General features: G+C 40.2%; 1 protein-coding gene across 1 annotated transcript in view; it reads left to right on the top strand.

Annotated features, from left to right (window-relative positions):
• TG (thyroglobulin) overlaps nt 1-14193 on the top strand; it is an 825201-nt gene that overhangs the window by 175206 nt on the left and 635802 nt on the right. Inside the window, exons 9-10 of the mRNA XM_078686739.1 lie at nt 4590-5687; nt 7092-7679. Of these exons, the coding sequence (XP_078542865.1) occupies nt 4590-5687; nt 7092-7679 (1686 nt within the window). The remainder of the gene's footprint in view (nt 1-4589; nt 5688-7091; nt 7680-14193) is intronic.

Genomic DNA, 14193 nt, shown 5'->3' with positions numbered 1-14193 from the left:
CACAGAGCCAATCCGGGCCACTGACTCGACTCCTCCGTCTCACTCACACTGAGGGGGCACATCACTTACTGCCCTCATAAGTTTAGTGAAAATCCTTTCGTGGGCTTTGTAGATATAAGCAGTGCTTAATTTGTAAAACAGTGAGTGTCGGGGCCCAAAGTATTGCGCAGAAGCCCACATCCATCGTTACAAATATCAGGGGTGCTGAATAGCCTGAGAACAAAGGCAGTGGTGTCTTCATTCCACCTCATGCTTGTTTCATCCACCAGAAAACACTCCCCACCCTTTATCTCACTTTTGCGCGGTCTTTTTCATCCCTCCCTTTGTCACTGATTTTCCGTCTTCCTTTCCCCCTTTTGTGCTTTCCTCTTTTCTTGCTCTGGTTGAAAGTCTTATGAGGAAAAGTAAGTGCTGGTCCCCAAAAATGAACGCCAGTGGGCCTCAGCTGCAACCACTGGCTCAAATTAAGCACCGACACTCTATATGAGTCAAAGCACTGTTTCCTAAGAGGAAACGGAGACTGGACGGGTAGGATGCACCCTAAGTAGCATACACTGCGACAAGTAAAGTATCAGGCTCTGAGAAGTAACATAGTGGGATTCATTTTATAATCCCACGGAATGCCGATTTACGTATTTGAAAATGACTTGGAAGTAATTAAAAAGCAGCCAATACTTAGAGGGAATATGCACGTGGAATTATGGGTGGCCTTCCACTTGGTGGCACAGCCTTCAGAGGGCATTAGAAGCTGGCAAGAAAGTAGAGGGAAAGGAATGTAATATCTTTTATATTTACGTCACTGTTGTAACACCATCTCGGTGTTTAGTGAATTACTCCAGAGTCAATGGTAATGGTATGCGGATCATCTTGAAGTGCTGAGGAAAACATGCTTTGGACTGTGATTCTGGGTGCAATGGGCCAGAGGCAGGGTGTTTGTGGGTGGGGCCTGACACCTCCATACAAAAATCGCCGAATATTTTGCAGATATTTCATGGGCCTTTCACCATTAGATAAATACATATAAATTATAATGCATGTGTTTTAAGTGAAAGATACATGCGTGTTCAGATGATCTATAAGAAATACACTTGTTTACTGTATGAGGGGAAGCTCAGACTCCTCCCCCTTGTGCCAATCTTTATCAGGGGCATCTAACATGGATTTCACTGGTTTTCATTCTTCAAACTCATACACACAGAGTCCTTCTACTAAGTACTACACGCATACTAAAGACACAGTCCACAAACACAGAGGGTGCCAGAGCAGGGTTCTGGGTATTCAAGTAACTGCAGAACCTCACATTAGAGTCAGTAGCCATATTCAAAATCAACACAGGGAAACATGCCTGATCAACTATAAATGAAATCATACAACATGATGTGGTGTCACTGCCACCTTATGTGTAAAGCCCAGGGCAGTGACAATGAGTCTCTCTGCACTCTGAGGGTACGCCTGGTGCGTCTCTCCAGGTCACAGGACAGGTCTTGAACCTCCAATTGTCAGGGAAAAGCCTACACCTTTGTGCACAGGCTGTATGTATTAGCAGGATACCAAGGCTGAAGTAAAAGTCAGAATACCAGAGACACACACAGTTGGGCATTCAGGGAAGGGGTGCATACCCGTATACCATGAAGGAGGCATTCCTGTCCCAATAGAAATCAATCATAGCAGCGGACAGACTGTTCCTCTGATCCAAGTGCCTGTCAAAATACTTAATATAGCTTTATCTCACATGCAACTAATGCTAAACTAATGCTGTCCCTAAAACGTAAGAAACGACAAGGAAAGTGTTGGGTTTTTGAGGGATTACATTTACTATTCACGCTCCGAAATTTAAAATATATATATATTGATAAATAATGAACATAAAAGTATATTTCAGCAAATATTTCAAAATGATATAATGTTCCTAATATTATATAATTAATGTACATACATAAAATGTAGGCTTACAAGACTAAAAAAGATTATAAATAAAATAATATTAAAAGGGTTTACTAATTAAAATCATTAAAATATATATAACTAACATTCTTGCCACCCTCCTTCCCTAAAAACCTAACACCCCTAAAAACAAATACAAATAAAACAAGAAACAAAATGATGATAGTACACATTAACTAAAAACAATAACAGTACTATAAAATGAATTATATAAAAATACTAAAACAAAATACAGTCAAAGAATATAAAACATATTTAAAACAATGAATTCATTTATGTAATAAAAAAATGTAATTACCAAATACAAATTACAAAGTTTAGAGTAAATAAACTATTTATAAACAATTATAAAATGTATATTAAAAAAAATCCCACCTCACTGTGCTACTAACCTAACAACTTGCCAATTTAATAAATACATTAAAAAAGATATATATATATTCGTGAATCCATTTTATTAAAACTAAACCATGAAATATAATTACAACTAAAATTATAATTTGTAACACTAAAAGTAAGAAAACATAAACAAAAACAGTAATAAATGTAACTATATAAAAAAAGTTATTAACCACTTAAACAATATTCCTAACTGTCTCACAATATTCTTGACATGACAACATTTTTCAAACAATGTTTGTGTCCAACGATGTTTTTGAGATGATATTAAGGTTGTGAACGTTACACACAGTGCAGGATTGGCTCCTGCAAAATGTGCAAATACATTTATTGTTAAAATAAAACATGTTGCTAGAAGGCTTGTTCCTTTTTGTGTTGTCTATCCTATCTCTCCCTTGGCTTTACACTACAGAAGACCCCCTGCCTTCTCTTTCAGCCTGAGGCATCTTAAGGTCGTCAGTAAATGTCCAGGAACAGCTGTGTTTTTTTAGCAAAAATGATGGGAATTGTTTTTGTAAAATAAAAATAAAATTGGGAATGTCGTTCCCAATAGATCAATAGAACCTGCACACTTCAACCACTGATTTCATGTAATATATTTACATTCAAAACATTAAAGAAGTAGGTCATGGAACACAAAATTGACATTAAATTAGTAAATAACACTGTTCCAAATCTTCGCTGTTAGGATAGCTTTCAGCAGGCAAAGCCTTCAGAATGGTCTCATACCTCATTTTTGCCAAAATATTAATTATGAATATATGTATGGCCTGTAAAAACTTTCAATTAACAGATGCTATTATCCTCCATCTCAATTATAGTTCTTCATCACCCTTTGAGGTATACAGCTCTGAAAACAATGGCAGGGAGCCAAGGGAAGCCTCTAATGGTGTGGCTTGCTTCATCATCAGGACTCATTCTGGTCCCCATTTTTTAGGGACCTCTCATGATATTGTTTCACCCGGGTTTAAGTGACACTAGAAAGGGTGTAGGGTCATTGTACCCTGTCCACATCCCACATCTGTATTTACCTATATCATGGCCACCTGCTATTAAAGGGATACCTGGGTGTTCATAAGCTTTTTTCTCTCCCAGTAGACCCTGGTTAAACCAATATCTTAAGTGCTCCCTGAAAAATGTTTGACCCATCCTGGTCTTTAGGGTCCAGGACGAGACACGATGATGAAGCATGCCACTAATAGAGTGGGCGAGGGTTTTTAACAAACCCTACAGTGGTTTGCCATGGGTTGCTTTCCGTTGTTTTCACTTTTGATTCCAATTGGAATCCTTGTTGATCACATGTTGTAGGATACCTTTTTGTGATGAATATTTGATTAGGGAGACTGTATCCTATATCTTGATATTTCTATGTCCCCTCACTGGTCATAAAACGGCTTTTTGTAACGAGATTCAGGTTTTTTGCCATGAAGATATGAGTATGCTTTTTAGGGTTTCAGCCTCTGACCTAGAACCTTCTGCTAGGCATTCATTCATTCATTCAAACATAAAGAGAAATACATTGTATAATAGTAACATGTGCTACTAACAGGGCATGTAAACTATAGAGAAACATACGTGTTAGTTATTAACAATACATTTTTTTTGTTTACTTCCACACATCTCTGGTTTTGTAATAACTTCATTTGTAGTATTCTTGGCTGTGTTAGATCACGAACAGGATGAAGCATGGTTATGCTGAAAATCATTGAAGAATTTCCCTTTTACAGATTGACTCCTTGGTGCTTCGCAGATCAATAACTCTTGTTTTGATTGACGTCATCCTGCAAACTTGAAATACCTTCAATATGTCTGGTCAAATCCACCTGCAAGTAACAGTCTAGATAAAAGGGCTTTACAAGCTTTGGACAGTGTTCTGTCTTTTTGGACCCAATAATAGAGTCTGTACCGTTTCAGTCCAAAATAAGCAGCATTGCTTTGTCTGGAGTGCACAACATTTGGGAGAGTTAAAATGTCTGTTAGTTGCAGAGCGTTAGACCAGATACCACAAGATCACATGTTTTCTGATGCCGTCAGACTAAGTCTTCCATCTTTTTGAACTGGAGCGTATAAGTATCTTTGAACTGGATAATAATACCAAATATCAAGCAAATGGTTTGAGAGGAATTTAGTTTGTGATGTTGATATATTAACAGTTATTTTATTAAAATACTGGCTCTCTTATTTCACTGCATAGCATAATGTTTTGGAGATTTTCTAGTCATTTAATTTTGATTTTTCTTTTTTAGGTGAAGGACAAGGCTGCATTTTCAAACGACGTCAAGCCCTTTCAAGGCTCTTTTATGGTCCTGTTGGATACTTCAGGCAACATAGTCTGTTCAAGGAGCAGAACAGGATCTCACAGTCACAAGAAACCAGCCCAAAACACTGCTCTTCTTATCTTCAGGAGCTGTTTGTAACATCTGGACTCCTGTCTTATGTTGGTCAAAGACAAGAATTAAACCAGTCTAAGATTGTCCCTGTGCTCTCTGAAGCAATCCAGGGGTTGTTTCCATCTAGAAAATTGGGTAAAACTGCTCTTCGGTTGACCTCCAGTCCACAAAGATTGCAGCAAAATCTGTTTGGAGGGAAGTTCTTGAAAAATCTCAGTCGGTTCAACTTTACAGGCTCCCTTGGCCAAAGGGGAAAATTAAACTTTAGTCAATTTTTTGAGCAGGTTGGTCTACAAGGAATGTATAGTGGGGGAAATTTTGTAGAGCTTGCTAAACTCTTTTCGCCAGAAGACAATTCTTATTTAACGAAAGAGTCGCTTGGGTTCTCAAAAGAGTCATTTAATTTGGATCAGTCTATCTCTGACAATTTTGGACGCAAAGTGAACTTACAAGAAAACCAGAAAATGCTCACGGCTCTCTCCTCACTTCTAGAACAGAAGGAGTTCTTAACACTTATGGAGCATGTCACTTCTGTCCCTGACAGCATCGATGTGGATTTAACGGATGTCATCAACGCGGTTCTAGAGTCACAAGAATGTGATGATGATGCTTCATCAGAAATCTTTGTGCCAACCTGTACCAATGATGGAAGATATGAGGAAGTCCAGTGCCTCGCAGGGGAATGCTGGTGTGTCGATGTATCAGGAAATGAAATCCCTGGGTCAAAGACCCTTGGCAAACAACCAAGATGCCCAACTGAATGTGAGAAGACAAGAGATAGGCTGAATAGCATAAAGAAAAGCCAACCAGCAAATTCTGAATTGTTTGTCCCCTCTTGCACATCGGATGGTGCATTCCTCCCAGTGCAATGCGTCGGGAAAAAATGCTTCTGTGTTGATCTGGAGGGTAGATCGCTTCCAGGAACAGAAAGTCCTGCTGGAGAGCTGTATCAATGTGAGTTAATGCACGAGACACAAGCTGGTGTAGTACCGCCACTAACAACTCAACCTAATTCAGATTGGTATATTACTATGATATAGGAAGACATGCATATATAGCAATCTCAGTTACAGTTTGGAGCAGGGTCAAGATTGATTTGCATATGGCTGGGTCATATCTGAGATGGCATGGTGGGCAAAAGAATGATGGGTTGGAATGCTTCCCAAGTGATTGTCAGTGGTTAGGCTTATTGCATGCATCCTCCCATCACCTTTCATGCAGTCAGTGTGTGCTTGAGCACTCCTGTCTTTAGGGTGCGTTTTCAAAGATGTTGTCCCATGTCTCAAAATAAGTTGTGGATATTGTGCCCTACTTTGAGGATGAAGTGGTAGCTCCTTGATTAAACATTCAGCACTAGCAGGTCGTTATGTGCTTTCTGTGGTGTTTCGTAATAAATCAAATGTGAATCTGAGTGTTGCAAGTTGGTTTTAGTGTTTTGGATTCGATCCAGGGGATTCCAGATATGCAAAGAAGAGCATAAGTGACAGAAGTGAGCATCTTTGGATCCTTGTGGGTGATTGGCCACTACTAATAAAATAAGTGGGTATGCATGACATGAAGTGAGACGTGGTGCTGCGCCTCAGTGGTCAAATTTGCTAATTATCTCTTATTGTATACTGGAACATGCTGTGATGTATGTAATGTTATGATTCAATCATCTATGGTTAGAGTGACTACAGAACAAGAAGTTGAAGAGTAGTGCCTTCAGTACTGTGAACATAAAGAGGCAGAGCACATGAATGGCCCCAAATTACTGCCTTTCTGCCCAGCAAATCACTTAGAGAGGGTTGACTGGTGGACAGGAAGCCACTGTTAGGACATCAAGTAGCCAGAAGAAACTAGATCATAGTCATTAGATACACCATGACTATCATAAAGGACAGCCCTAAAATCTACTTAGTTGAAATATTGTGATGTCCACTCGGGCTAGTGGAACAGAGCGAATATCAATGTGGTCACATTAGCTTACCGTGATGATGGTGATTATGTAGCCAAACCAACTGCAATAAGTGCTCTGATAGTGGTGACCAGGTGGCAGGATAACATCTTCACTGCCATCTGTGCTAATTTATAGTCGTGTGAAGTTAGAATATGTAAAAAAAAAAAAAATTCTTAGAGTGAATCAAAATGTGCATATTCTGCTAAATTGCCTTGTGACACGTTTGAAAGGATGGGGTTTGGTGATAGCTAAAGCAACTAGAACAAACCAGGCAAGACATTCTACAAACGTCCCAGTGAAATAATGGAGTCCTAAATGGCTTAGAATGGAAGGGAGAACATAATAAGGAAGACAGTGTGTATGCATGATCTGTTCATATGTGTGTGATATGTACAAATATTAGTGTACTCTTTTTTTAGGTCCCAGTTCCTGCCAGCTGACAGCAGGCCAGTCCTTCCTGCAGATGGTGCAGGTGTTGTTATCCAGCCCTGCCACCCTGCCTCAGTTCTCCAGTGTGTATATCCCACAGTGCAAGGCTGGTGGAGGATGGAGAGCAGTGCAGTGCAATGGCCCCACTGAGCAGGTCTTTGAGTGGTATCAAGCATGGGTCACACAGAACAATGCAGGCAAAGATGTGCCTCTCATGGACATTATCAATGAAATTATGGAGTATAAAAAGACGTCGGCAAAGGATTTTGCCGTATTTGTTAGCCGGCTCTACAGCGCGGGCCATCAGAATGTTTTCCCACTATTTTCCAAGTACGCCACGTTTGACAGCATTCCTTCAGGTGTGTTGGAAGGCAACTTCACATCTGAAACCAATAACATTTTATTGAACCCTTATATATTCTGGAGGCTTTTGAGCAGCGGTTTGTCCCGTTACCCAGGATCCTACAATGATTTTAATCTACCCTATGGTCACTTTGAGCTTCGTAATTGCTGGTGTGTTGATGAAGATGGAATAGAAATTCAAGGAACAAGAGCTGAGATCAACAAAATTCCAAAATGTAAGTAGAATTGAGTTGACATTTTATTTGGTTGATCTATATCCTGTTATTGTTATCTGCCAAAACACCCATCCTTTCTTTGCATGTATGTATGTATGTATGTATTTATGTATATATGAATGTATGCATGTATATACATAGCAGGGATACTAGTCATGGTGGCTTTGTGGCTAATTAGCCGGTTTTGAAGATGGTCCAGACCATCACAGAGAAACAATATAGTTCTGTTGGGAAGGGGTGATGTTTCTTATGGACCTTGATGAGAAGTGCAGCTTCATGTAGGATGCCCGCTCAGGGGGGCCAGTGTGGAGTCTGGGAGTCCATGGAGCAGAGTGTTACCCCCGTCCAAATGCGAGAGTCTTCAAAGCAGTTCTGACGTTGCTTTCTGGAAGAAACAGTTTCACTTTCTTTAGAGGAGAACTGGTACCAGGTTCTCATTCTTTTATGTGTGACAGCTGTCAAAGAATCGTGAAAAAAAAAGAGTGTATCATCTACAGGGATACCAAGAATAATATGTGCAAGGATGTCTAACACCACATTCCGTATTTTGCCTTCAGTAATCCGCATGAGGCATCTTATGTGACAAATCATTAAAACAGACATCTGTTCTAATGAAACAAGAGTTGCAGGACTTCTCTAAGAGATGTTCATTGCAGATTCATCCAGTTAGCATCAATACAGTAAGACCTTTTTGGACACTAGATTGTGCCCCTTACTCTGAAACACACAGCGCTACTGCTGCGGCATAGGCACACTTCATACATGCTTCAGTGTACAACTAATGCATCACAGGTGCAAACGTGAAATACTTGAACAACCTAAGCAAACAGAAGAGACACCATAACCCTTCATTGTTGATGTCTATACTAGCCTCAGGAAACAAGTCACCAAGATCAACATCCTCTGCTTTGCATCCAGCCCGAACGAATAGTGTAATACCTTCCAAATCAAACTCATTATAAACATTCATTCACAAAATCCACAGTGACCACAGTCTGAATGCATTCATGTCCCACAGTGACCCCAGGAAATTACAAACAACACTTGTGGTATTAGTACCATCATGGCCTAAGCAAATGATGGGAACCAGGTGCCCTTCAACAAGATCTCCCATTGCCTCAAAAAGATCAAAATGAGCATCATTAGATATACTTTTTCACCTCTTTCACACTTCCACTTCATACAATAAGTTGTAGGCTACTCACCATACTCCTTAACTTTCACTACTATTCACCAACATCGCCTTCAGCTACTGCCTCGCCTAGTGCCACTCTGCTACCTCAAGAGCCTCTGAAACCTGCAAAGGATTTCCACCCTCCAGTTTACAACTGATTTACCTTGTCATCCTATGTCACCTTCCGTACAACCCCAATCGAGCATCTGCATCTCCACACACACTGCCTTCTTCATACTCCAGAAAGAACTCTCGGCACCTAATTGAAATGATATGGCTGATCTAGACATGCTTCAAGTCCTGTCCTTTACCTCATGCTTGGCCTAATGAACACCAATCTGTCTTGACTCATGACAACCAGGTCCTCCGGGACCTTTTGACAGACTCCAAATGCCATATAGTTGGCCTCACTGTGTCATGGTTTGGAGACAAAGCAAGACCCACTTCCTCCTTTCGGGCCACTACAATTTCCTGCAGAATAAGGAATATAAACGAGGGAGAGAGGTAATAGTACTAACCTACAAGACAGAGCTGCTCTTTCAGGTCTGTTCATGCACTAGACTCATGATTTCACTGCAGGATCTGTGTTTGACCTCATGATCACAAGTTTTAATTCTGGAAGATCCAATCATCCTTTCATCCTGCCTCGTTCGATAAAATAAGTACGGTTACATTGGGTATCATCTGCTATTGAGTGCCAAAATCCCTCAAAGTGAATGTACACTTTATAAATGCACTTTACCTTATGTCCTGCTTTGTAGTTTCTCAGCACTGAGTTCCTATATTTTAAGTGAATCGCCATACACTGCACATGATTCCAAACAGTCCTTCCAACACATCCGTTTTCTGCCGCCACCCCATTTTCTTGGATGAATTCTCTGAAATCATTCTACACCTGAAGATGCACTTGCAACAAAAGACACAGGAAAGGTCATCTCAAAGCCATCATGATAGACAATAAAGGCTTGTCTTGGATAATGAATAAATGAGGCACCAATGACATGAGCACATTTTTTTATATCAATGAGGAACTGTACAATATGGATGCCCTAAAAAGTGATCACTGCATATCCCAACATCATTGGAAATAACTTGAGTTTTTTTAGTTCTAAATGCCATAATCATCAAATCCATCATCAGCACCGTGGAAGAGCACAACTACACCCTCATTTCACCTCCTCCACTACAGTCCTCCTTCATACCGATGGAATCTGCTGAGATTCTAAACCTCTGGTCATCGAATCAATAGGTGTCCAATTCTTCTCTCTATCTGTGCTCACCTACATGCTTTAAAAAATTCTCTCCCACCCGATCAAGAACTTCCTTTTCTCCTTTACAAATCTGGATCTTCTAAAACAAGTGATCTTCACTATTCTTCTGAATCTAGGACAACTGCTGGCGTTTTCTAACTCCCTTTCCTCTGCAAAGTCATGGTAAAGAAAGTGATGAGAACTGCAAAGAGTATGCAAAAATGAACTACTTTCTCCCCTGCCATCAATCTGAGTTCCACCCTTTGAAGGGTTCCAAATCCAGCTTGGCCAATATGAGGGAAGAGCATCTTCTTCCTTTGGCCATAACAAGAAAATTGCACCTATGAACCTTAGACCCTTCAATCCTGCTGGTAATGCTCTAACATTGGATAGACATTTCTGTACTTTCACTGCAATGGTTCCACTGATTTCTTACCAAATGAACCTAAGGCGTTCGGATCGGGCAATGAGAGTCATGCACACGCTCATTGTCTTGTGGCGTTCTTCATCATCCGTCTTGTGACTTCTTTTCAATATTTATATCCACCCACTGGCTCAGCCGCTTGCATTCCTACGTGAACTTCCAAATGTACACTTAAGACACTCAAATGTCTTCCTGCTTGTAAAATGATCTAAAGATTCCAAAGAACATAACTTCATGCCTCGACCATAAGTTCCACCATGTGAAGAAGGCTTCCTGTGCATAAATGGTTGCAGACTTGAGATCCGAGTATTTAGAGACACTGAACCTGATACACTACTGTTTGACTGGCTCTCTTTGGCTATTATGTGTGTGAGACATCCTCTTCCATTAAGGATGGCCTTCCTGTTGATGTCCATTTAATATAGTGATGACGGATGACCCCCCTCGCCCCCCCGTAAATATAGTACAGAGTCACCCTTGTATATCTGTGTATCTTCTGAGTTGAAGCAGGAGCAAAAGGTGTGAACCTGCAATTATCTCTTCTTTAAAAAAATCCTCCAACTTCCATACACGTACTACAGACTTATGCTGCTGAGAGCCCTCATCCTAAAACAACTCAAACACTGCCTTTTCTTTTATGGTCTCCACAAAAAGTCATTGCTAAGCTCTGAAGTACTTGGGCCCTGGTAGCCAGACTGCGTTTTTTAACCGTCATAACTAAGACCACACCAAATGCACTGTTAAAGCACTCCATTAGTACCCTGTAGATTCCAGGGTTAAATGTGAGGTCTTTTGCACTGTTCATAAACTATAATGGTCAAAAGTCCCCTCTACATGGCTGAACTTGTCATATGGATATGAGCCAACTTGTCATTTAGATACAGTCTCTGAACCTACTGTAATCATTACCTACATCCTCGATTACAAAGAAGCTGCCAAGCAACTCTACTGAGCCTCAAAAAGACAACAGGATGGAGTTCAAACTGTGCTTCAAGTGGCATGAGAATAGAGAACCCAACTGCCTTCACAAAAGTATGGTGACCAAGCCTAAAGCCTACCTACCTCTTAACAGGAGAGCACTCCAAGCTGGGATGAAGCAGAGTCACATCAGAGCCAATACAGTGGAATCAGCATCTCAACTACATCCTAACATGATTGACTGTGTGCTTTCATGCTATGAAACACTAGGAGCTGCACACCTTCCAGATTTACATCAATCACACTGGAACCCAAAATTGCCATAAAGGACACCTGTAAGCCAATCAAACTGCAGACAGACCTATACAAATGAATTTGCCTTACTCTGCACAACTACAGCCAGCAGACAACTAGTGATGCTTGTCGTCAACAATTTAAGTAGGATGCATACTTCTCTGTCCAAAAGGGCTTAGTATGGGTGAAGTTCTTTTTTTCTCTCCAGTACTACAAATGCCTTGGCATCATATCATGTTCATGCCTCATTAAACAGCATAGTTAGTGACGGATGCATAGGAGCAGCAAACACCCAGTTTAAAATGGTACTCCAAGAGTCAACAAGGAGGCAGAAGCTTCATCACTCAGAGTACACAAAGGCCAGCTTGCAGAGCATTCACACACAATGTTAACCAAGAACAGGGTGAGACCAACCTACAGGCGGGGCGACTGGACTTATGAGATTCTGCGGCGATTATTGCATAGTTATGGATTTGCCACATTTGCCACGTACTCCATCGTCTGCTGTATAATCTGAAGATTTTAACCAAAAAGAGTGGTGATTCTAGATGAAACGTTACAAAAAAATATGGTGACTCGAGTTCCTGTGCACCACAAGGCTTTCTACAAATGTTGCCTGGTCATCTTTTGGTTGTTGATTGCTGTAATTGGGGTTCTACATTGATACTAATGGGATGAACTCTTTTCTCAGACACTGTTACAGGTATAAAAATGACAAATTAATGAATTAATGCTGTCACAATGTGCCGCATTATGACGCATAATTTGCCTTTTCTTGCCACATAAGTTAGTCAACCCTTCCACATAATTTGGTCCTCCTCTGCCGCATAATTCCTTTGGGCCTAAGCAGCCTGAGTCGGATGGGCTGATCTGACAAATCAGGGTGTGGCCCTAGCTATTTGTTGGTCTGTTTTACAGTCTGCTGGGCCTTTTTTTACGGATGTATGACGTTACAACTCATACTTTTACAACGCATGCCATTACAACAAATTTTTTACAACGCAAAAACTTTTACAACGCATGTATTTACAACGCATGTTTTTACAACGCAGGTACCTTTACAACGCATACCATTACAACGTAAGTATTGGTAAGTATATATTATTTTTTTTAATTTAATTTAATTTAATTTAATTTAATTTAATTTTATTTAATTGATTTAATTTAAATTTAAATGTATTTTATTTTTACCTTATACCCCAGTACCCCAAAAACCCAAAACTGACCCTGAACCCTAAAAATACCCCTGTACCCAAAAACCCCAAACTGACCCTGAACCCTAAAAATACCCCTGTACCCCAAAAACCCAAAACTGACCCTGAACCCTAAAAATACCCCTTTACCCAAAAACCCCAAACTGACCCTGAACCCTAAAAATACCCCTTTACCAAAAAACTGAAAACTGACCCTGAACCCTAAAAATACCCCTTTACCCAAAAACTAAAAACTGACCCTGAACCCTAAAAATGCCCCTTTACCCAAAAACTGAAAACTGACCCTGAACCCTAAAAATGCCCCTTTACCCACAAACTGAAAACTGACCCTGAACCCTAAAAATACCCCTTTACCCAAAAACTGAAAACTGACCCTGAACCCTAAAAATGCCCCTTTACCCAAAAACTGAAAACTGACCCTGAACCCTAAAAATGCCCCTTTACCCAAAAACTGAAAACTGACCCTGAACCCTAAAAATACCCCTTTACCCAAAAACTGAAAACTGACCCTGAACCCTAAAAATGCCCCTTTACCCAAAAACTGAAAACTGACCCTGAACCCTAAAAATGCCCCTTTACCCAAAAACTGAAAACTGACCCTGAACCCTAAAAATACCCTTTAAAAAAACCCAAACATATAAAATTTAAAATATAATTATATACTTACCAATACTTACGTTGTAATGGTATGCGTTGTAAAGGTACCTGCGTTGTAAAAACATGCGTTGTAAATACATGCGTTGTAATGGTTTTTGCGTTGTAAAAGTTTTGTTGTAATGGTAGTGCGTTGTAAAAGTTGCGTTGTAATGGTTGTTTCCCTTTTTTTACTGTTGATTACCCAGATATTAAAACAAACAGTGCATGTGGCCAGGTCAGATCCATGCATTCTTTCGTACTTTGTAAACACATTTACAGAGTGTTTACAAGTTTAAAACTGCCCTAATTTGCAAACAAGGGCCCATTTGTAGCTTTCTAATTCACTAATGAAAGCCAATTTTATTATGGTGCACGGGCCTATTTTCTTCCCCAGTCTGACCATGAGCAAGAACACCCCACAATATAACCCATGAGATTACAATTGGAAGTTTCCACTACCACAGAAGACAATGCCATTTAGACTAACTCCCCAAGAAATGACTGCCGAGTAACTGCATCTGTGGAGCACACCAGAAGCAAATATGTTGGTGTAGTGATATTGCTCTTGTATACAATTATCTTCCTCCTCCAGAGGGGTTGTACG

The sequence above is a fragment of the Lissotriton helveticus genome, chromosome 4_1 (assembly GCF_964261635.1).
Source record: "Lissotriton helveticus chromosome 4_1, aLisHel1.1, whole genome shotgun sequence".
Taxonomy (NCBI): Eukaryota; Metazoa; Chordata; class Amphibia; order Caudata; family Salamandridae; genus Lissotriton; species Lissotriton helveticus.
Note: the sequence above shows the minus strand (reverse complement) of the source record. Positions and strands in the feature narration are given on the sequence as shown.